General features: G+C 40.6%; 1 protein-coding gene across 1 annotated transcript; it reads left to right on the plus strand.

Moving 5' to 3' along the window:
• The first annotated feature begins 10,960 nt into the window (after positions 1-10,960).
• Positions 10,961-23,621, plus strand: atp8b3 (ATPase phospholipid transporting 8B3). Its single transcript, XM_028403921.1, has 29 exons — positions 10,961-11,036; positions 11,136-11,230; positions 11,512-11,565; positions 11,821-11,912; positions 12,069-12,182; positions 12,599-12,697; positions 13,226-13,287; positions 13,833-13,905; positions 14,027-14,097; positions 14,515-14,606; positions 14,726-14,884; positions 15,762-15,850; positions 15,943-16,136; positions 16,221-16,429; positions 17,635-17,666; positions 17,749-17,905; positions 18,234-18,422; positions 18,542-18,654; positions 19,067-19,234; positions 19,402-19,513; positions 19,635-19,710; positions 19,809-19,932; positions 20,334-20,520; positions 20,618-20,841; positions 20,920-21,003; positions 21,081-21,305; positions 22,327-22,465; positions 22,713-22,843; positions 23,583-23,621. Exons 3-29 carry the CDS (start codon positions 11,541-11,543, stop codon positions 23,619-23,621), a joined length of 3,279 nt encoding a protein of 1,092 aa, XP_028259722.1. The 5' UTR covers positions 10,961-11,036; positions 11,136-11,230; positions 11,512-11,540.
• The last annotated feature ends 465 nt before the right edge of the window (positions 23,622-24,086 follow it).

Below are 24,086 nucleotides of genomic sequence, written 5' to 3' on the forward strand. Positions count from 1 at the left end.
CACCTTACTTATTTAAAATGCTTGTTTTTTGCTGAGAATATTGCTTCACCATACCACAGTATAACTCCTACAGAAATGATTACAAACTAAAAGAATTTAATTTAATTTATTTTTTAAGAAACTGCTAAGAGTAAAAATGTCCCTGGGAAGTAAAAGTTGGTGTGTAGGCCAAAAGAAAATATAGACCTTGCCTTTGGATCACAGAAGTAGGGGCTACCATAGGATTCAGATTTCCAGAGAGCGCAGTAATTCAAAGGGGTTAAAGAGTGAAAAAAAACATCTTAAGTTAAATAGCTTTACCCAGGTTTGTTCTACTTCAGGGTCAATAAGTAATATTGTTTTAAAATATGTTTACAACAGAAACAACGTATGCACAGCGGTGTACCCTCTTAATCTTAATCTTCCAAATTTACAAGGTAGAAGTCCTTCCTCTTCCTCAAACAATTCTTGTCAGACTATAAATTCTATTTTCAGGTAATACATGAGAAATAAGTTGCTCCTGTTTTGATGATGGCACATACTGTAGAAACATATGAACAACCATGAAGTCTGATTTTGACTGCATATGAAATGGAGTCAGTCACTATTTAACTAAGCTGACTGTTTCTCAGCATTCGTTGTGTTCTACTGTGATCAACATTAGACAGTGAATACAGTAAAAATGACCAGACTTTGACTCTATGTGAACAAATGAACTTGAGGCCTTACCTTCAGCCGTTGTACACAGTCTGCTGCTGCTACGCTGCCAACCTTGCTTTCAAGTAGTAGAAATATGCTACTTAGAGCAATGTGAGGCTGCGTCAGGCAATCAATGCATATGTGAGTAGAGAGAGGGACTCATAGTAGCTTGTTGCTTTCAGTCCTACTCACTCACACTTTGTGTTGTTTTCCTGTCTGTGACTGTCCACCTCTGTTGTCGTATGACAAGTGTCTGACAGCCCCCTTGATCCTAATCGTGGTGTGGTGTTGGTGGTTTGCCCATGCAGGGGTCTCAGCTCTGTAATGCTTCTGTCTCTTGTATTGTATGCTAGAACAACATCCATAGTTTTATGATGCCGCATAACTATTAACTTCTTCTTTAAGCCAATGCGTCATTTTGTTCATTTGCCGTGTCAGATGTGTTGTTGTTTAGTGAGTGGTTGCTATTGTGGTTATTTTTTTCTTTATCTTATTCTTCAAATATCAACAGACAAGTGCAACAAAGAGTGTGTGAGTGTGAGCCTAAAATACATTTTTGCCACCTCAAGTTTACAGAAAATACAGAAGTCAGCGTAGATGTCGAAATTGACAACGTGTCGGCTCATCTACATATCTGCCTTCTATTCTGCTTTTTGCAACACACTGTGCTCGCTTTAAAAACCATTTGGAATTGAAAAACATTGAACAAAATTCTTTAAAAATGGAATTAACACATGCAGTTGTTGTGAATGGAAATATTACTTCAGTGCCTCTTTCTATGTATAGTTTGTGTCACATTTGACAAGTATGATTTTTGCTTCCTGTTGTAATGTGTGTAAGCTGTTTAGGAAGCTATGCACCAGAGGTCTGCCTAAAAAGATGGATTATTATTATTATCAATGAGCTAAACAGATGTTATCTACCAAAGTCTTATTATTAAGGTTTAGTTTGTCTGTTTGTCAGTTACCTATGTATAATTTAATTTTTATACCATCAGATGTTAACCAAAGTCAAACAGAACATTGAGGATTTTGTTCTGACATCTATAAATGTTTGTGTTGTACACTTCATCATGTTCACTATATGACCGCCTTTATAACATCTGTGGATTTATTTAAGACTTAAAATGTTTAATAAATGTGCCAAATAATTTATTTTACCTGTTCCTTCATAGTTTGCTTGCTTAAAAGAGAAATATATCCTAGTATAATATAATATACTAGAGAAAATGATTTTAAAAAGACTTCTAAGCAGAAACTGCTTGACTGTTTTACTTGTGCAGCTGCTATAGTTGTCATCTTCCACAGCATTTGTGTTGTAGCGCACTCTGCTGGTACGTTTAGGAACATGATTTGTTAATTGAGACCCAGATACAATGTCGAGCATTGAATAGAAGTGAATGTTTGGCTCTGACGTGTTCTCTTGAAACTAATTTTATTCCTTCATGAGGCCTACAGCTACCTAACTTATTAATTAAAAATATTAAAAATACCGTGCTGTTTTGTTAAAAGTTATGTTGCAGGCGTTATTAACCGTGGAAACTGTCTCATGTTTGTTTACTCCAAAGTGCAAAATGCCTATATGTTTAGAGACGTTTATGCTTTTAAGCACAAAAAGATGTGGTGGAGAATTGTTTGTCAGTGAGCCCACAAATGAACAGTTCAACGTGTGGGGGTGAAGGGAAATGCCGAGTCAACAGGCACCCAGTGGCGCATCCGTCTGTCTGTTTTTCACCACATAACCCTAAAACAAATCCTCACCCCGTCCGTAAAATACAATGAACTGAGAAATTTCATCATTACTAATGCAAAAAAAAGAACACATTGGGTTTTTAGATGAACATGTAGTATTTATTACTTTAAAATGTCAAAATCACATAGAAAAAAATAAGCATACTGGTCCTGTTGTTTACAATAGTTTAGTGCATCTCTGACAGCACCGGACCTTGCGTGCGGTTTATCTTAATAGAAACTCAAATAAAACCACAGAAAGTAAGAGAGTAAACTCAGAGTATGGCTGTAATAAAAGGTTATTATAATTACATCTCAAGACCTATACAGCAATTTAAAAGAAATCTGAAAAAGCTTTAATTAAGCTACATGTTACATCCCAAGCACCAGTTTTATTAGAGACAGTCAAACTGTCTTGTTAGCGTCCATTCGGACTGAGATGTATCCCGACTAGTGAGTGCGCACTGTTGAACCGGTTCTTGAATCCCCTCTGAATGCGCGGCTCCACTCCGGGACCCTGGCCTTGTCTGTCTTGTATGTGGACAGGTAGGCCTGGGTAGACGGCCGGCGGAGCCAGGTACGAGGGCCGCCAAGGCAGCAGCATGTTATTGCACACTACCGAGTGGTTCAGGTGGGGCACCAGCCAGTTGTGAGGTGGATACGGGAGGCTGGAAGCATGGTGGTCGGGCGTGGGTAGAATTGCTGAGAGGGAGGAAAGGGAGTGGGACGGTGCATGGTTGGAGTTGGGGATGTCATCGCTGGAGGAGACCTGTCGCTGTGCATCCGACTCAGCCTCCGCTGACCTTCTTCCCCCTAGAGCATCTCGAGAAGGGAGGACACGGGGTCTTGGGAGAGGGAAGATGCCTTGCTGTGCTCCACACTTGTGATGGCTTAGTGGATTCAGAACATTAACAGCTGAGCCAAAACGGGGGATCTTGGTCTCATATTGGTGCATCGCCTCTTGTTGTCTCATGGGCACAACAGAGGCTGGGATGCTTTTGCTGTTCCCCCAGAGTCCTGCCTGCAAGACCACAGGTGTGTGAAAAGTGGAAGCTAGGCCAGATGGAGTTGATACTGTAGAAGCAGAGGCAGCTTTGTTGTCATGCAGGGTGGTATGATACTGCAGGTTTAGCACCTGAGCCCGCAGCTGTGCGTTTTCCTCAGACAGAGCCAGCAAATGGCCCTCTAGCATCAGGTCGTTCAGTCTCCTCTTCTCCCTGGACCGCTTGGCCGCCTCATTGTTCTTGCGCCGCTTGTCCCAGTAGGTAGCATCTTTCTTGTCGGCAGGGATCATCTCCCTCTTGCGGCGCCTCACCGGGCTCACGTGGCTGCTGCAGGTCCGTAAACGCATCAGTTGCCGAGCCAGCAGGGAGGACCGGGTCACAGGGAGGAGCTCTGGGTCGGAATCTATGTGTCCGCTGCTCTCCACCGGGATAGACGAGGAGGGCTGGCAAGGTGCAGCCATACCAACACCACTAGGGTCGGTACTTTTGAGGGAAATAAGAAGTGTGAGTCAGTCTCTTTCTAATGAAGTGAGGCTGTTTTTATTTGGACATTTTTCACAGTGATCACTTAAACCGCCTGCGCATAGTTGGTAACATCCCCTGCACCTTTTTGACCTACACACTGTAGCCTAAGTAAAGTAGGCGATGTTTATCTGTGCAGGGCTGCATGCATTTAAAATAACTTTAATATGTAATGTGAGTGCCTTGCATTGTGATACTTCATCACCACATTGCAGGAATGTATTCGGTTAACATTAATAATAGGATTTTACCCGTATGGACTAAGATGTAAACTGTGATTAAAGTCCACTTCAGGCAGCTTTAATTAAATTGCCGAGTAGATCAAATGTTTAGCAGCCTGTTTTTGTCCCCCAGCGTTAGTATCAAAACTGTTTACACTGACCTGGACGGAAGGATGACACCTGTGGGAAGATTTGGAAGACGGGATCAACTTTGAGAGAGTCTGCTGTAATTCTCCTGACACAGGGCGCGACATGCAGCTTCATTCACAGCGCTTAGATGAAAGTCTGTGGGTGTTCACTTTGAGAGGGCTGCGCGTACCTTTCAATCAACAGCTGCGGTGCTGAAGAGCGCAAGTGCGCTGGGCGGCGCGCACACATGCAGTCGGAAACTTGTCAGGCAACTTTACTTGGAGACAGAAGTCCAACAGAGCAGTGTGGTCGCAATCAAACCATTATGATACTGATCTGAGTCATTTTGGATTATCTGCCCCACTTACTGTTTGTGAGAAGTTGCTGCACGTCCCTCGGCTTTTACCTGTATTGCGTTGATAAGAGCAGCCGGATCGATAGGCTTCAAAGCCACGTTAGAATATACACATAAAGTATAAGCAATACAATACTTTACTGAGAGGTAAAAGTAGCATAGAAAAGCGAAACAAGCCCTCCTGCGATATGAAGTATTTATTATAGCCTAAAATTTAGATTTTGAATATTTAGGGCGTTCATTACCTGGGACAATAAGTTTCTCCATATTAGCAGGCTTTCATGGCTCACACACTTGTTCTGTACATGGATTCATTCATCTGTCAACTAAACCTCATGCCAATTTATTTGTTGCATTTGAGCTCATAGCTTTTTAATATCGACTACTGAATCCACTTCAGACAAAATCTAGAGACCATTTATATTACCTGCACATTGTTGTTCTGACGCATAATTCTGCATGTTGTTTGAGTATTGTGAGTGAAGCAGTGCAATGCTGTTACCACAAAAAAAACCCAGAAAGCCCACATACATTTTTTTTATCCTTAGACTTCCTGCTTAATCAAAAATTGAAGTTATACCAACCAACTTATTAATAACTTCTCATACAAAAGGAGTGCGGTGCTAATGTTGTGTACATATTAGCACTGCACAACAAGTTGCAATATTGATGAACAGAATGGGAAGCTAATATAAATTTGATCAAATGTGTTTTTGCCTTGTAGTGGCCCAAAGCCTGCAGTCCAAGCCTCTAAACCCTATTATAAAATCTTATTTATTGCTGTAAAATGTTTTGCAAAGAAGGTGGAAAAAGTGCCAAGCAATTCCATGATAGCATGTAGCAGCCACCCAAGGCCTCGCTTGCCCTGCCACCTTACTGTACGTGTAGCATTCTGATGACAAGTCTGGCTGGCATGACAGCTTCTTCATCCTAAGTGGTGGAGTTTGACACCTGAGCTTAACTGCACAACCACACTCAAAAACATTGCCACCAAAATGGAAAACCACATTTCATTGTACAAGAGCACAGTTTTGCAGTTTGCCCATAAGATTTCACTGGGGTGTGCTGAGCGTAGGGGCTGTCCAGATCAGTTGGTGCTCCTACAAGCTTTGTGTTTGTTTAAAAAAAAAAAAAAAACTCCAGCAGATTTTTCTTTCTGACTCACTTTAACCACAAAGGCCACAGTCAGCCATGTTTCAACAGTCAAATTATGTTTTCAGCACGATCATCTCCAGATTTTTAAAGAGGTAGTAGTATTGCATGTTTATTTTAACCGACTGATCAGTTTATAACCAAGAACGTGCAGACACATCCACACACACAGATACGGTTCAGATTTACACAGCAAGACGACAATATTTTCATCAAGGCTTCTATATTTTAGGGGTAAGAATTAACATAAGACTGATTTGTTTGTTAGAAGCTTATTATTTTATGGTATTTATAGGCTTTGTTCAAACATGTTCAGACAGTATTGTGGTATAACATGGTGGGCCTGCATAATTTGGTGCTCTGCCACTTTCTCATTGTGTGGCAACACCCACATCCTGACTGCATGTTGCACATGATTTCTTTATGTGTGAATGACTTATATCAAGGTGCTGGTGTTATAATAATGCAGTCATCAGTTTAGTAAACATGGACATTTCGATTTCTCTTGCGTGAATGATTGTCTGATGATCGTCTTTCTGCTTGTATGCTGTGGGTCCTTGTCACTTTCCTTTGTTTAAGCATACAGCCTGTGTTATTTCATGTTTCATACTGTCAACAAATGCCTTAGTTTGAGTCTTGCTTGTTTTTAAATGGTGTAATACTTACTTAGCCTGTCTGTAACATGGCCCGTAATGCTGCCTGTATTTCCAGCCATGCTTATTTGTTCAGTCAGAACTGCAGTCCTTAGTCTGTGGTGTTGTAAGCACATGCTATCCGCTATTAGCACTGTGTTTTGTGACTGTTGCTGTTCAAATTGGTTTCACCTGCAGTTTCTTGAGCCTAGTATTAAAGTTACTTCCTGGTGCTATCCTTTGTGAATCAAGCATGGGGGTTACTGGGATAATATAAAATACTTTTGCAAAAGTTTTCTTGGTAATGTGCCAAGGATTTTTCTTCTTAATGACCAAACAATATTGTTAACCTGTTTCAGTTGTGAGACGCCCCACTGAGATTGATGGTTTTGCCTGCTGATTCCTCTGTAGACTGATGATTGTTAATCAAGCAAGAAGTATGCCACTGTTAGTGGCTGTTAGTAGCCAAGCTACTCTCAGTTCCTTTGTCATTGAGCCATTTGTTATTTTTCTCTTTATTTTGTCATATGTGTGAACAAGTTGCACTGTTAAAAAAGACATCACAACTTTGTTCTTTGGTCTCTTCTAATTTGGGATGTATATTTGTGTCCCTAATTCACAATGCTGATATGAAACTAGTTGTAAAGGAAGTGCATCTCATAGTGATAAAACCCTAAAGTGTGGGCAGCAGTGGCTCAGTGGTAGAGCAGGGCTGTCCAATAACCAGAAGGTTAGTGGTTTGATCCCTAGTCATTGTTGTTTGTCCTTGGGCAAGGCACTTTACCCACATTGCCTCCAGTGCACTCACTGGTGTATGAATGTGTATGAACGAATTGGCAGTGGTCGGAGAGGCCGTAGGCGCACTTTGGCAGCCGCGTCTCCCCCTGGGGAGCTGTGGCTACATCTGTAGTTTACCACTGCCACTCTAAGCGCTGTCCTAAAAAGCCCTATATAAGTTCGATCTATTGTTATTATTAAAGTGAAATCTCAAGCATGTAGGTGGCCTTAAAGGCCTTTTGTGAACCAGAAGGAATCATGTTTGTTTTACCCCCTTGTTTTGGGGCAGCATTTGGGTATAAAGAAAAAGCAGTTAGCCATTAGTGTTGAGTACCTACATCAACACCTCTGAAATACCTTTATCAGCTCATAGTTTTTTAAGCTATTTCACTGCCTTCCTTATAAATACAGTGAATTTAGATTATTACTAAGCTAAAGCTGTACAGTCACCTTGCATTTTGAAATTTGAGTCCATACCTTTTGAAATGTTGCAGTATGCAGACTATATCCTACATTTATCCTACCATAGATGTTCAACAATCAAGGACATGTCATGGAATTGCAGCATGTAGCGTCACTGTTGTCTTCCGTGCTTTGGGTACAGCAGGATTTGAAGCTTATGTTAAAATCTCATTAAATTACTTGCTTATCAGATATGATCGCCACAAGACCACATACTGTTACGAATACCCTCTAAACTATTGCTTAATCATTACTGGCATGTTTCAGTGCACCCACACATTACCCTTGAAAAAGTGATACCCCACCAGGTGACTCATCACAGGGGGGGTTAGTTTGTTCCTGTAAACCACTATGATGTTGTTATGTCACCCCCCCCCCCCCCCACTCCTCACACACAAACACACACTCCCACTAAACCCATGTTCTACTTTCTGCGACCTCCTGTCCTCTGCTTTGGTTTTATTGTAACCTATTTTTTAAAAAAAGTATGTCATGTCAAATGCTTTTTGTTCTGCAACCCTGTCAAAAAGGTCATTTGTATCATTGTTCAGGTTGATTCCTGGTCCTTAACTCACAGCTGAGCTGGTAACCACTTTTTACAGGAAGTTGAGCCTCAGCATGCACAGTGTGCCTCCTCACACTCAACTGCAGTGTGACTTTTGTAGTGTCACATGACAGCCTTACAGTAGTAATGTAGGTCCCTGAGAAATAAGAGTATTTACTTGCTTCCCACAGTACATTGCTTGCTAACACCATACTGAAGAAGGAGGGGTGGTTTGAGGATCATGCCGTGATGAGATCCTGTAAGATACAGAATAAGATGAGAACACACTTTATAAACATGTCATGGAAATTTGGTTTGTATTTTTAGTAGTGTGACAAATTGCAGAGAGATTATGATATGTCTGTTTTGGCACCAATAACAATAACCCTACATGTGCTCATTAATGTTTTATTATACAGCAAATCAGCAATTGTCACAAGAATAGTACAGCATAGCAACTTACTTAATACAGCGTTCAAGTTACTATGGTGGTACCTAACATGTATCGTGGTTACTGTATGAGGATTGCAGTGTTTTAGACTTCTTTTTTCACAGTTTATGTTTCCATTTTCTACTGAATATGAGGAAGTAAAACTTGTCATCTCCTCCTCTTGTCTTTTTCTCACTGGCTGCTATTGCAGCAGTCGGTAAGACTGTGAATCTTAATGTGACCAAGAAATACTTTTTGTGTGTGTACCAAGTGACGTCTTTGTTCCAAGAATTTAAAAGTAACTTACTATTTATTTCATTCTCTCTCACAGTAACAGTTATTATCAGACAAGTGTGGATTTTGCAAAATGTACAAAAGGTTTAGTACCTTTCTCTGGAAACAGTCTAAGGTGATATTGAAGCCATTTTCTACAATGTCCACATATATGGTTTCTTTCAAAAAGTTGAAGCGAGGCTTTTGGGCTTGTAGTTTTCTTGAAGACGTTTCACTGCTTCTCCAAACAGCAACTGATAAAGCTGCAAAATGTCTTTAGAAAGGTCCAGATGCTTTGCTTCAAGCTTTAAAATGACAATGACCAGGATGACTGAGAGTCATCATCGGCATATGGTTTCTTTAGTATAGTGGAAACAGTTATGTAGCTAGCAGTTTAATATTGCTATATCCACTACTAGCCAAATGTGTCTCTTAGCCATTCAGTTTAATGTTTTCAATTTTTTTTCAGAAGAGCAGACGGGATACTGGTTCAGGGTTCACTTAGGACATCCGCAGACCCTCAGCTTCTTGCTGGACTTCTGCTCCCATGACCACCAGCATCAGGGAACACAGACTGGAGCCCTGGCCTCTGCAAAAGGCCATAAACATGTCATTTATGCAGCAGGTTGTACAGGTTGGTGGTTGGATTATTCTGATAATAAACATGGATAATAGTTGCTCAACCTTCAACTGGAATATTTCAGTTCTGTGCCTGAGACTGTCATATTAGCACTTTTGTGCCATTTCATTTCGAAATGCTAGCTATTGCATTACCTAGCATTTAATATGTTAGCCTAATCGAGTATTAATGTTTAAATTGACATATCCTTTGTGTTTATGGTTATGAGGTGCCTCAGACCATTGGGCAACGGTTAGACTGTGGTGGGAAAGTCTGGCCTATTGACTCTCGTTGTGTTAGTTGAGGCCCAAGAACACCCATGCCACAGCACTGATGCATCACCCTAACCACTCTGCTGCACAACTGTAGCCCAGCTGTAAAAATAGATAGGAAAGATCGCCCTAGATATGCACTCGCTTACAGACGCGGATAAGCAATAAGATGTACACACCATCAGGTGTCAATGTGTGGCCTTTGTGGGGGCGCCCTCACTTAGGGAAGAGCAATGAGACAAAGAGATATGAAACCACAAATAGTACATTTAACTGACACTGACTGAACATCAATGCAGTGAACTGCCCTTTGTTCAGAGTTGCTATTGTTTACAAATTCACCTGTTTTGATCTTTATGGTTGGAACTGCAGTGGGTGCTCACCTCCACCAGGTGGCATTAGATTCATGAAAACGGCAGATTACTTATTGTCAAGGCCTAACATGAACACAGGATTTTAAAGTTAAAGATTATAGGACAGTAGAATCAATCATTAAAATTACTTGTTAGATAACTCTTACAATTATAATACAATATGTAAATGAGGACCTCATTCAGCTGCAAAATTTGTTTTATGTGCTGTACATTTTGTAGAGGAATATTTGATTTAACATTTATTAGTTTTTTTTTGCTTGTTTGCATTATAGATTAATATTTTAACTATAGATTAGTGGTTTAGTTTTAGTTTAGTTGGCCACACATACCCTGTTTGAATTAAAGGTTTCGTTGCTTTCACAGTCATGTAAACCAATACTCCCACTGCTGCTACAGTCCAAAGGCAGCATTGTAACAACTTCACAAAGACTTTCTAGGACACTCCAGGACAAGTTATTCAGGTTAAAATCACACAATGTCAGGGAAGAACTAGACATGGTTCAATTGGTAGTTTACTAGAATAAAAATCTTACATTATTGTGTATTGTAATAGCTGCAGAAAATAAGTAAAAGTGGTGTGATATTTCATATGTTTGTTTTGGCTGTGGGGCTCCTCCTCTGTTTCTCTTGGTTTCCTCAGGTAAGGTGCATTGGGAGTACAGTCTCCAGCCTTTACCTAAGAGGAAGGTAGGGGCAGGTTATGTTTCACAGGAACAAAGGTGGAAGATGGATGAAACTGATTTGTGTTTTTAAAAGCAGCTGGGATGTGCTTATAAAAACATGCAAGTGGAGCTTCGTTATGGATGGCTCTTCTATGTAAAGCTTTACATGGACTAATGGACTGGAGCACCATCCACTACAGGTAAATGTAGGTAAAATGGTAAATTGAGTCATGGATTATTTGTAACATTGCTTATTATTAATTTCAGCAACAAACATTTGTTCTCTTAATCTGTTAAAGCTTTGTTTGGCCGATTTGTTGCAAATGTTTCGATCTGAGCGCTCTATCTCACCAGGTTTGCTCATCCAGTTTTCACCAGCGTCTCAGCTAAAAAAGTAAGTGCATTACACACTATTTCATCATATAGAAGATAAGCCCAAAGTAGCCTTCAGTTCACCTTAGTAACATTCCGTTTACACTATGAAGCAGTTAATAGAGGATGGGTGAGTTTGTAGTGCTATAACTGACAGGGGGATCCTATGTAGATCAGGTGCAGTTATTGGTAACCTTGTGTCTGTTGTGCTGTGGAGTAAGTTAGAATGGTAACAGTGTAATGAATTACAACACTGATAAGTGGAGAGACATAAGCACCTATGTCAATATGGTTTCTGTTCAGAATAGCATAACTGCAGTCTACACAGCAACATGGACAAGGAACGTGCTGACTCTGGTAAGACTCACCTGTTTTTGTTGTTTTCTGTATAGTTTGGTAATGATGTCAATTAGCAACATGCACATTCCAGAGTGACTTAGTTTTCCATTAGAGAAACATATTTCTTCAGCGGATGCTGCCAGAGTATGTTTCCCTATTCTAGCTGTGGGCATATATAAATACATCATAAATACAGCATCCTCCTGTTGCCTGCTGATAAAGAAGTAAACATGCAATCAAATGGCCTCTGAGTGCTAAGAGTCTCTCCAACAGGGCTCACATGGGAGGTGAAAGCAAACAGCCGGCATTACCACAGACTCAAGCAGAAGAAATCTGTTCTGTGCTTCCACTGGGGCCGATATGCAGTGAGTCATTCATTCATGTGCTTCCACACAGTAACCTAACACCTGTGAGCATGTTAATACATTTATACATACAATACATTAACATGCAGGTTAATGTGTTAATATGCAACTATCTCCCCTGTGTGTCCTTTTGCCACTCTTCATGTTGGTTGCCAGGACAATGTAGTACGCAGCTACAAGTACTCCCCACTGACTTTCCTGCCCCTGTCGCTGTTTGAGCAGTTCCAGCGAGCAGCCAATCTCTACTTCCTCCTCATGTTGATATTGCAGGTCAGAAAAAAACTCTAACAAGCTCTTCATGCTGCTGTTCTGCTTGAATCTTTAGTTTAGGTGCTTCATTGAGCGCAGATTAGTTAGTCTTTACCACAAAGGTCAGTTTTCCTGTCTGGAAGAAGAAATATAAACTGTATGCTTTCATACCAGTGATGTGGAATAATGTTTTTTTGATGTGATGAAAGTGATTTGAATGTTCCTTTAAAACACGCTGTGTTGTCTCATCGGTCATATGAGAAATTGACTGAGTAAACATAAACTCTGTGACATTCATTTGCCTTAGTTTGACTAAAGAGCATTGGCCTACAGGTTTCTTTTTTTATTTGCATAGTTAATAATACTTGTGGAGGTGCTTTGCATGTGCATATGGTTTGTGGAGAATTTTTCTTCTCATGCTTCCATGTGGTTTCCAGTGTGTGCCTGTCATCTCATCCATACCGTGGTACGTCACCATCATCCCACTGCTGGTCGTCCTCTCTGTGAGAGGGATAAAAGACCTTGTCAGTGACCTGGTGAGGCTACAACTTGATCATTTGCATATTGGACCGGCCTCTCTTATGCAGTTATGCTCTTGACACTTAAGCATGTATGCACGCTTTTCACTCCTTCATTTTCCTCATTGACTCCTTGTCCTCTCCTCATTGACAAAACCAGTCATCCCAGTAGCATTAATTTTCTCTCCTATCATTAAAGCCTTTCCTTTTAAATGCAGGCGTGATGTTTTGCATGGAGAATTCTCTGGTTAAGTGCATCACTGAGTTACGGTCGTTAACAGCTCTGGGTGAAACGCTTGCTTGACCCCTCTCTATTGACTAATCATTTAGTGGAGGGTGTAAATCTCCCAGCTGGTGTCACTCTAGAGCCCGTAATGGCATCTCTCCTTTCTCCTTTCTCCTGTTCAACCTCACATGGCCGCCTTCACTCCTTGACATATGCTCACTGTCCATCACTCTTACCCTTAATCCTTTGCATACTCCCCAACTTGTCTCTATCTTTTCCCTCATTCTCCGTATTTGTCCTTTTCTCTGTCTGTAATCCAGGCAAGAAGATGCTCTGACTCAGTAATTAACTCTCGACCCTGTGACGTACTCATCTCCCAGAGGTGAGGACAAAGGCAGTGTGTTATTCTCTCAGGAGTCAGCACTGCTTCACTTTGAAACACCCTTCTAATTAATCTCTAATTATGTGTGAAGAGGAGAATCCGTGGATGGTCCCATTGTGCATTAGACCAGGGAACAAACACACATCGGAAGACACATGCACTATGACCAATCTCTTCATGACATCTTCTCTTATTTTCAGATGTATTATTACTTCAGTCTCTTTCTGAGAATGGTTGTGCTTCCCACTTTGAACCAATAGACAGTTGGACAAATGTGTTCAATTGATCAATTCATCGTTTAAATATTTTAAGTGCTCCACCAGACATTTTACACATAAATTACATAAGATTACATTACAAGCTGAAAACATGCATTTCAGTGTCACAGCTGAAATTGAAATTATAAACCAGTTTTGAAAAAAAAAAAAGCGTTGGATTTGGTTAGTGATTTTATCTTTAAATCTAAAGTACCTACTTTTATTTTTGTCTATGGAAAAAAAGGGATTGATTGAGTTGGATTTTTTTTTTACCTGTCCCTCATTTAGTTTCATCACAGCACAATGGAAAGATGTCTGTGTGGGAGATGTGGTACGGATCCTTAAAGACCAAGTCATCCCTGTGAGCTTTTCCATTAGTTAAACATTAACATGAAGCCTAGGAAATAACAAATTCTTTTACTCTGTTTGTAGATTAAAAAATGACTTACCCCTTATCTTTACTGTTTTGTTTTTTCTCCCAGGCGGATCTACTCCTTTTGTGTAGTTCAGAGCCTCACAGCCTGTGTTACGTGGAGACAGCTGATATTGATGGGTAAGAATCCTTATCTAAATAATAATCAAAGCCTGTTCACCCTGATAGATCTAAATAATTCCATGAAGTTGTCCCCTAATTCATTCTTTTAATTGTCTCTATGCAAATGTTGTGCTGTAGTGTAGTGTCAACTAACTTTAAACAAACTGGTATTTTAATATTGCAAAAATAAATACACAAAATAACTAAACAGAAGTGTCTTAAATGGCATAAATCACCACAAAAATGTTTTCAGAGGAGAGAAAGTGATGTATTTGTTGACTTTCCATCAGTGTCTTTCCATCATTGTCTCAGTGTCCAGTATGTATATCTGTACTGTCTACACATTCCTCTGGCTTTTTAACTAACACTTCTGGTACAAGTTTCAACAGTTCCTTTGTTACTAAGGTCTGAGTAAAGTTTGTTTTCTTGATACAGAGAGACTAACCTCAAGTACCGCCAGGCACCCAATGCTACTCACAGTAAGCTGACCTCTCACCCATCAGAGGAGGCCCTTGGTGCCTTTGATGGTGAATAAATGTTTTTTTTAATAAGACAGCAGATTCCAGCTGCGCTCATTTTAAAGTAGAGCAAAAGTAAACCTATTTTCCAAAATTGTAAAAGCAGATATGATTTCTTACTTTTACAGGTGTTGTGCTCTGTGAGGAACCAAATAATCGCCTCTACACCTTCAGAGGTCAGCTGCAGTGGCGAGGAGAGTGTCTTCTCCTGGACAATGAGCACATCCTCCTAAGGGGAACAGTCCTACGCAACACCAAGTTTGCCTATGGCTTGGCCATATATACCGGTACTAGAATGTATTCAGTTTAGAGAAGTGGGTATGATCATGGACATCTGCAGCGACTGAGAAGTGAGACACAAAGATGCAGTTTTTGCTTTTAACACTGGTGACAAAAGAATGAAACAATACTCTGATACGCACATCCCAAACGGACACATCAGTGATTAACAGAACACCTTGTCCTGTGGCCCCCACTCATTTCAATTACATTTTTTATTATATGGAATATAGTCTACTGCTAATTATGGTATAAAGTACTTATCGCTGTGTCTTAAGTGTGGTGTTCTAACGTCTGGCAGATTACTGGGTCCTTCTGTCTTTCAAGTGATCATTGATCGGATATTACTGGACCAGGCAGAGGTGTCATGGATCTCAAAGCGATGACCCTTTCAGTTCTGCTGAAGCAGATCAATAGATCAAATTCTTCTACAGATGGGTTTTATAACATTCATCAGAAACTGTGTGATGGTGTGACCCCAGTTCAGCCTGATTAATACTCTAACCACCCTCACACTTGACAGTACCTACTTCACATTAAGTAGGATCAGAGTTGACATACTATAGTTGCTGTAGGACTAAGTTTGTCATTTTCGTAGTCTTTCAGTGGTCTGAGAGACTGAGGCTACATCACCGGAAAATATTATGTGCTACTTTATTGATCTCTGAGAGGAAAATTCTCTCTTCCCCTGACCTCTCCACACCAAGGTCAGAAACCCCCAGAGCTAGTAGGGATTCTTGCATTTTGCTCAAGGGCACATCAGCAGAAGCTTGCTGACACGAGGGCTTGAACTCTCACCCTCTGGCTGCAGCATGGACCTCTGACTCATTTGGTCAGGCCACAGTGGCCATAGCTGGAACCTAATAGCTTCCTGTTTTATGCCAGGCGCAGACACAAAAATCCTGAGAAACTGCGGGAAACTGAGAGTGAAGACTACTCAGACAGAAAAAGTTCTCAACAGAGTGGTGATTGGGGTGAGTCAGTAAAGGCCAAGGGGATGGCGGGCAAGCATGAGGCATTCTGTGCAGCTGTTTCAAACATTGTGTGTGTGTTGTTTTTTTGAAAGATAATCCTATCTGTGCTGCTGGCGGCTCTGCTCCTTGCTATTGGCTGTGGAGTGTTTTCGAGTTGGGTCATGAGCCAGACAGGGACTGTGTCTGGCCTGGTGATTGACGGCAATCCAGCCTACACCGGATTCCTTGCCTACTGGAGCTACATCATCCTCCTCAGTCCAGCCATGCCCATAGCACTCTACATCACGTTAGTCCCAGTACTGCAGTCATTTTTGGAAAATACACTTGTGAGTGTGTGTAAAGTGTTGGCACCTCTGCTGTGTGTCTGCAGGTTTGAGCTGATACACACGGTCCACAGCCTGTTTATTGGCTGGGATTTGGAGATGTATTGGCAGCAGGCAGACAAACCGGCTCAGTCCAGGAATACTTCACTGAATGAGGACCTTGGCCAAGTGGGATATCTGCTGAGTGACAAAACTGGCACACTAACCCAGAATCATCTGCTCTTCAGACAGTGCTGCATAGCTGGGGAGATCTATGGTAACAAAACAAAGCCAGCAATTCTATAACCAGTTACTAAACCGAAGCTGTATTGTGACCTAGTTAAAAATTCTATGATGTTCTAATCCCTCTAGTTTTAAAGAAATAACACCCTAAAATTTAAAGACGTTCTTGTCTTGTCATACTGCACAGGATGCTTCCCATCCTTCACAGTTTCAACAGAATTACATCAAACGGAGGAGGAAGTATGTTCTTAGAAATCCTCCTTACAGAGCATGAGGCACTTTTATTTGCCGTGTCTCAGAAAGTGATCATGTTGACTGTAAAACACAATATAAATCTTTGTTAAATTTTTGAATGAATCTTTAAGTTACAAACTTTACAAAAAGCGAGATGACTTTCTATAGTTGAAGTGTTTTGAAACATAACATTTGAGATTAGTTTAAATTATTGTGTAAATTAAGGGCAGAGGTTGAACCAACATTTTTTTGGAATGCAAAATACAGCTCATCATAGTTACAATTAAATATATTACAATGTATAGTACTTCATAAGCACTTAATAATTTACCCTTCTAGAATGAAACAACAGTGTTTAGCAACTGTCTAATAGTCCACATTTCCTTTGTATGTGCAAGGGAATTCAAAATGCATTTTACTATAGATACAGGATACATGCCCTAAAATGTAAAATTTGTAACATATTTTGTTAGATTACTAAATGTGGATTCCTTAAACATTTTCAACTTACCATGCATGTAACACTGTAAATGAATGCGGCATTCACATAGTAGTACTAAGCCTAAAGTAGAGTGATTATGGTGAAAGTTTAAAGACCTATTTTTCCTTTAACATTTTTCCATAGCATCAAATTAGTGGAAAGAGTAGTAAACAAAATTAAAATCAAACTTTTTAAATGAACAATTTGATAGGTACTATTCTTTTGGCTTTGTTGTGTTGAAGTTAATCCTCTTAAAAAGAGGATTAACTCAGTTTTTATCTTGTGAGGTAGCTTGCTTAGAACAGAAGTTACATAGCAGTGATGATCTCCACAACCCTTGAATCTTATTCCTCTGGAGGGACAACCGGGTTATTTAACACTGTCTCTGCCCACAGGAGACAAACTGTAATTGCTACCATGTGAGAATTCCATCATCCATGTGTTGTATGTCTGTAAGTCACTTCCTGCTCTTGCTCATATGTTTGCTTGCTGTCATTTATGATAATTTCTATGCTCCTTTATAGGTGATGCATCAGTCAGTGCAGAGGACACAGAGGTAACCTATATATGTACCATGCAGTCGACCCTTTTTAGCCTTTAACTTTGAATCCATCCATGTTCCCCTTTTCTTTGTGCAGTCTATGGATTTAAGCTGGAATCCATTCTCCTGCGGTGGTCTGTTCATGTCAGCTCCCGGGCTTGTGGAGAGGCTCAGAGGACAGCAGTGTCCATTGAGCAGACAGTTCCTCACTGCACTGGCTGTATGTCATACTGTCATGACAGAGTGGAAGGAAGGTAAGGTTGTGCGCATCCATATTGTTTTTGATTCATACCAAAGTTATCATTATCATATTATGGCTGAGGCCTGGCGGTCTGGCATTTAATGCAGTGTTATGAGATTCAGTGTCTTCATAGTGTTCCTGATTGTATTGGTATGTGGCACAGACATCAGACATGTCTAATGTTAACAAAGGCAATTTTACATTTGTTTTCCGACTCCCGAATTCACTAGCTTGAATCTGATGTAATAACATGCATGACAGAGTAACTGAGTGGCACGAGAGTCCATTCCTGGAAGACGACATGTTTACCTCTGCACTGTGTATTGACCATATTGCTCCAGGGACTCTAGTTTACCAGGCTGCATCCCCAGATGAAGAGGCTCTTGTTGGTGCAGCCAGAGAGCTGGGCTGGGTTTTTCTTTCTAGGACCAGAGATTTTCTTGTTGTCTCTGAGCTGGGTGTCAGAAAACAATATCAGCTGCTGGCACTGGTAGATTTTACCAGCAAGAGGCGTCGAATGTCTGTGCTGGGTGAGAGAAGCCTGTTTTATTGTTTTTCTGTTTGGATCATTTATTTCCATTTGAATGATCTTGGGTCCTCTCTTTTTGATCCACCGATATCTTTGCTGGCTTTGTGTATTTTCTTTTAGTGCGCGAGCCTGAAGGTGGGATAAAACTGTACTGTAAAGGGGCAGATATAGTGATCCTGGAGAGACTGCAGCAGGACTGTCTATATCAGGAAAGGACTGAACAAGCCCTGCAGGTAAAGTACTGGACTAGCTGTTTTGAGTCACTATGTATAGCTGAACACACAGGTGTGTGTTTGGGTATTAGTCAAATAGTGTCTAATCCTCTTAGTGAGTTTGAGATGTAGAAGTCAAGACTCGAGATACAGTATGTTCCATGATATCCACCGTCTGATCATCAAAATCTACATGGTCTATTGAGAGTGCACCAAGATCAGTTAAAAGTAATTGATTATTAGGAATTCCACTAAAGAGTCAGACCAGTCATCTAAAGTTTAGTCCCTAAGAGACAGCTGAGGCATAACTGTCGTACTGAAATGTTTATCTTGTGTACCGTATTTTTCTGTCAGTCCCTCGGTCCTGCTGGAATGCTCACCGAGTAAATAAAGTGAATCCCATCAAAAAATGTATAACCTTATCTTCTGTCAGTTGTTTGCCGAGGCCTGTCTGAGGACGCTGTGTATTGCGGTTCGATCTGTTCCTGAGGCATTGTGGGAGCAGTGGAGTAAAACTCTCATCCAGTCTGCTGCCATGGCGACCTGTGACCGTGATGCACTGCTGGAAAAACTATATGATCAGATGGAGAGAGACCTGCAGGTGGGCTTCTCAGTGTGATTTCACATGTATGTCATCTAAAGTGCACATTTAAAATGGTATTATGGATGAAAGCTGTCATTTTCCTTTATTGTGATGTTGAACTACTCTGTTGTTTCGTTAAATAGTTCTGTGTGTTATGTGAATGTAAAAGATAATTGCTTTTATAGCTCTTGGGAGTGACTGCGATAGAGGACCGGCTTCAGGAGGGTGTTCCTGAGACCATCTCTCTTCTGCAAGATGCTGGGATTAAAGTTTGGGTGCTCACCGGAGACAAAAAAGGTATCTTTTGTGGTAGAAGGGCATCATTTTACTGCACAGTAACAGCATATTGTATAAAAAGTGTCACCATGGTTTATGTTTCTTTTTTTCTTTCCTACCCCTCCTTCCTTTCTTTTTGCAGAGACTGCAGTGAATATTGGATACTCTTGCAAACTACTGGATCCTGATACCAGATTACTGGAATGGCATGAGCTAAGGTTAGCAATGATAAAAATAAACACATGCACAGAAACACACACACACATGCACACACACTCACACCATCCCATTGATCTTTGTTTGTTTGCCCCTGCAGAGAGATACTCCAGTCCCCAGACCCACAGGTCAGTTTCTTCAAGGCCAGACAGACAGAGCTGTGGGCTGTGGAGAAGGCGATGGCTAGAGCAAAGACTTCAGTGGTCCTCACTGGACCAGAGCTGGTAAACACCACCCTGTAAAGTTGGAATAAAAGTAGATGAATATGTATTGTCATAGAATATAAAGAGGGTTGTTTGGAAGGAGTGGAAGGAGTACCAGCCTCATTTATTTAAACATCCATGGTCCTTTTAATAAGCTGCAGGCTTTTTTCTGTTTACAGAAGATGCCCCAAAAGCCCTGGAGACAATTTTTACATCCTTTTACACAGTTACTTTTACCTAGATATGTACACAACAGCAACTCCCTTAGTTATATACCTATAAAACACGAAAGGGAAATGTTGTCAGTGATTAGATAATGTAAAACTCTTTCAAGTAGCGAAAGGCAAAAAAGTCGTTCTACTCTTCTGCCAAAATGGAATGCTGTAGTGCTTCTCTCTCAGATTTCTGTTGTCTTACCCCAGATTGAGTTTCACCAGAGACCAGAATGGGGAGCTGCATTCATGAGCCTGGCAGAGCATTGTCAGTCAGTGGTATGTTGTCGTGTAACACCTGCCCAGAAGGCGGATATTGTTAAACTGGTCAGGAAACACACCGTATCAGTCACGATGTCCATTGGTGATGGTGCCAATGATGTAAACATGATCAAAAGTAAGTCAAGAGTTGTGAACAAAACATGTAGTTAATGTATTTTAATTTCTGTGTTCTTTTTTTTTTAAAGTCTGTTTTGTCCTTCATCCATCACCAGCAGCTCATGTTGGAGTGGGAATAGCAGGGGTCGAGGGAGGTCAGGCAGTGCAGAATGCAGATTTTTCCTTGTCCCAGTTCAGGTTCCTTCAGAGGCTGCTGCTCGTCCATGGACGCTGGTCCTATCTGCGTATCTCCTCCTTTCTGCGCTACTTCCTGTTTAAGACCTGTAGTTTTGCTCTTGTGCACATATGGTTTGGTTTCTTCAACGGCTTCAGTGCTCAGGTTAGAAACACTTGGACTTATAATAAAATGACAGAGTTTAATTTTACAATAATTATTCCATTGCCTTTTTTTCCACAGTCTCTGTATGAGACATGGTTCATCGGTCTCTACACTGTCTTATACACAGCATCACCAATTTTGTGCATGGCATTTTTTGAACAGGTGAGACAGAGGTATTCAAATCTGGAGTGATCTGATAAATAAAGCCCTTTAGTGAAGCCTGTCTCTTTGTATTGTAGGATGCGAGTGCTGAAAACAGCCTGAAATATCCTGAGCTGTATAAGATTGGTCAGAGACAGGAACTCTCCAGCATATTAAAGCTGTCGTTGTCGCTTCTCTCTGCTGTCTACACATCTCTTGTTCTTTTCTTCATCCCGTTTGGAGTTTTCTACAACACAGCCTTCGATTACCAGACCGTGGCCGTCACTGTCTCTATGGCAGCCACGTTCACTGCCACGACTGAGGTCAGGATCACACATTTTCTATAGATACACTCACCTGGGTTAAAATCTGACAAGCAATTAAACATTTTTTACATTTTATTTTAATAATACTGTCTGGTAAAATGAAAACAAAAAGGATATTTGAAGAGACAAGTCCAATTCTGATTTCGAGCTATCAGACGGTTGATACCAAAGAAGATAATGAAAACTTTTTTCTTTTTGTTATAGAGTTGTTATGTTCAATAGGACAGAGATGATTTCTGCATTTGTGAATTCATTTGAATTCAGTTTTACAGTGTTATTTTATTCGACTCTAATAAGCAAAATGTTGCAGTTTTGTTTTACTTTATTGGGCTGAGCTGTTACTTTTCCCAACCTGTTTTATTCTTGTGCATTTTCTGTTGGGCTAATACTATCCTACTTTCTTCTATGTGGTTGTACTGGGTTCTGGTTTATCGTCCTGTTGGTGGTGGGTTTGTATGAGGGTGGGCTTTAAAGTTCATAGGCTGACCAAGAAGTTTTGGCAAAGCAATGAAACTTGGCATGTATTAACTTCAACCTTTACGTCTGATCAAAAATAAGCCAGGCTGCCCATGTCGCAGCAGAACTGGGCTCTTCTTAAAGTAAAGCCAGACAGTTTTCTTAAAGCCAAGAAACCACTTTGAGCCAGAGACCACACAACAATCCATGCAGTAGAAACACCCTTTCTCTTCCACTCTAAAGAAGGCCAAGGTGGTGTCATCAGCAGGGAGGTGATGGCCTCTGTCTCCTGAGATGCAAAAGACATGATGTTCATTGACTACCTCCAGAAAGGTGTATGCCAACTTGCGGAGGGAGCAGCAAAATTAAGCAATTAAGTCAAAACAGCCTGGAATACTTATCTGCAGGATGTTTTTTGCAGCTTTTAGCTTAGCTTTTTTTGTTTCGTTCTTTTCTAGTCTGCTATTCTAAAGTGTTTTTTCATTCTCATTTCTGTGTGTAATGGGCTGAGTTTCTCATCTATTCAGTGTATACAGAGAATAACTGTGTTTCTGTTTGTCAGATTGTGCTGTTGACCAAGTTCTGGACAAAGTTCAACATAGCAGCTGTGTGTGTCTCTTTCCTGTTCTTCTTCATCTGCACCAGAATCACCCACAACAGTCGCATTTTTCAGAGATCACCCAGCGACTATTACTTTATCGGTACAATTCAGTGCATGCCTATTCTCACTCACTTGCAGCAGCTCTGTTGTGATGTTGCTTCTGGCTGCGGCCATTTGAACCTCCAATTACTGGAATAAATGCTGAGTTCAATATAGACCGATAACAATAATATCAAATACAGCTGCACAAAGAAAGGTCAATTTAATGTTGTTTTCGGTTGGTCCTGAAGGGATCTGTCTCCATTCCTGTGGACAGGTTTGATTGCTCTGTATGTTCCTCACACCAGGTGTGTCCGATATGGCCTTCATTGATCCAGTTGTTTGGCTCACAGCTCTGCTCACCACCTGGACAGCTGTTTTACCCTCAATGACCGCTCATGCACTCAATGTCATTCTCACCGCCCGTGACAAACACAAGGTAAGATGTCTGCATGTTTTTGTGATGAAGATTCACAGAGCAGTCATTTTGTTCTCTCCTGGATGTTGAAAATAAGAGATCAATTAAAATACATGAGATGAGACTCACAGAACCAAAAGCCAGTTTGTGTTTTTCTACTGCAAGATCATGGGGTAGGTGTGGGGTGGTGCAGTTGTTTCAACCCTTTTTATGTTGTGATGTAGGATCAGCTAGACTCAGGAGGCAACATAATAAATCAATAATTCTTGACTTCATCTGCAGTGTAGAAAGCAACAAACCTTCAACCTTTGCTTTTCTTCTGGGTTGCTGTTTTCCTAAAAACATTACCTGTTGTCTTTGGTCTACGTCTGAGTTTAAACAGGCAGACCTTGTAGATACTTTCTACAGGGGAAGTTCGAGTGATGAAAACACATGCAAAGCAGGTTATTGAAGATGGCCCATTAGCTCATGTGCTGTGCAAAAATCCTTTTTGTCTCACATCACACCTTGTGTCTCACCTTGATTTCCTGTCATCTCTTCAATATTAAGGGTGAAATACGCAGTCTATATAATTTTATCTCCTGCTGTTGGAAAAGCTGATGTTAGAGCAACATTCAGTTTTAGTTAAGTGAGCTGTCACTGATGTTGTTCTCACCTTTTTGGTATCTAGGTCCATAGTGTATCCCCTCAGACGGTGGAAATGAGGTCACATTTTAGAAGAGTGTCATCTCTCCGCCGTTCATCTTATGCCATCTCTCAGGGACGTGGGCCTGAAGGCCTCAGCCACTTGTACCCATAGCACAGTGCTGCCAGGGCATGACAAGATGACTGCAAGTAACCATAAGGTGCATGGACAGTGACTAATGCAGTTAGATTGTTTACATTGGTAAAGATTTAAGGATAGTGATTGTTCCTGCAACAAAGAACATTTCTGTATAACACAATATTTTATTTCCCACATTTTCTGTGGGAAATCCTTCATGCTATTGTACTTTGTACCATAAATGCAATAATATACACAATTTATCAATCAATCAATGTGAGCTGAACAGTTTAGCTCTGTTTAATTATCTCTGATCTTTGTAAAAATCTCCAATGAAGGATTAAACCAAACACAATAAACCAACATCACTACTTTGTTTTACAATTGTTTTATTTGTTAATTTATTTCAAAACACGCAATTTACCCATATTATCCTTTTAAGTTTTTATTTTTCTGTAACAGTTATTACTCAGATTTTTTTCCTTCTCAAAAGTCTCAACT

This window comes from Parambassis ranga, chromosome 4 (assembly GCF_900634625.1).
Source record: "Parambassis ranga chromosome 4, fParRan2.1, whole genome shotgun sequence".
Classification (NCBI taxonomy): domain Eukaryota; kingdom Metazoa; phylum Chordata; class Actinopteri; family Ambassidae; genus Parambassis; species Parambassis ranga.

Bases quoted from the DNA above. Each gene is read 5' to 3' on its own strand.
- atp8b3 (XM_028403921.1), top strand. From the start codon at position 11,541: ATGGACAAGGAACGTGCTGACTCTG. The intron at 11,566-11,820 runs GTAAGACTCACC...TCTCTCCAACAG, and splicing joins CAAGGAACGTGCTGACTCTG to GGCTCACATGGGAGGTGAAA. The intron at 19,933-20,333 runs GTAAACACCACC...GTCTTACCCCAG, and splicing joins TCCTCACTGGACCAGAGCTG to ATTGAGTTTCACCAGAGACC.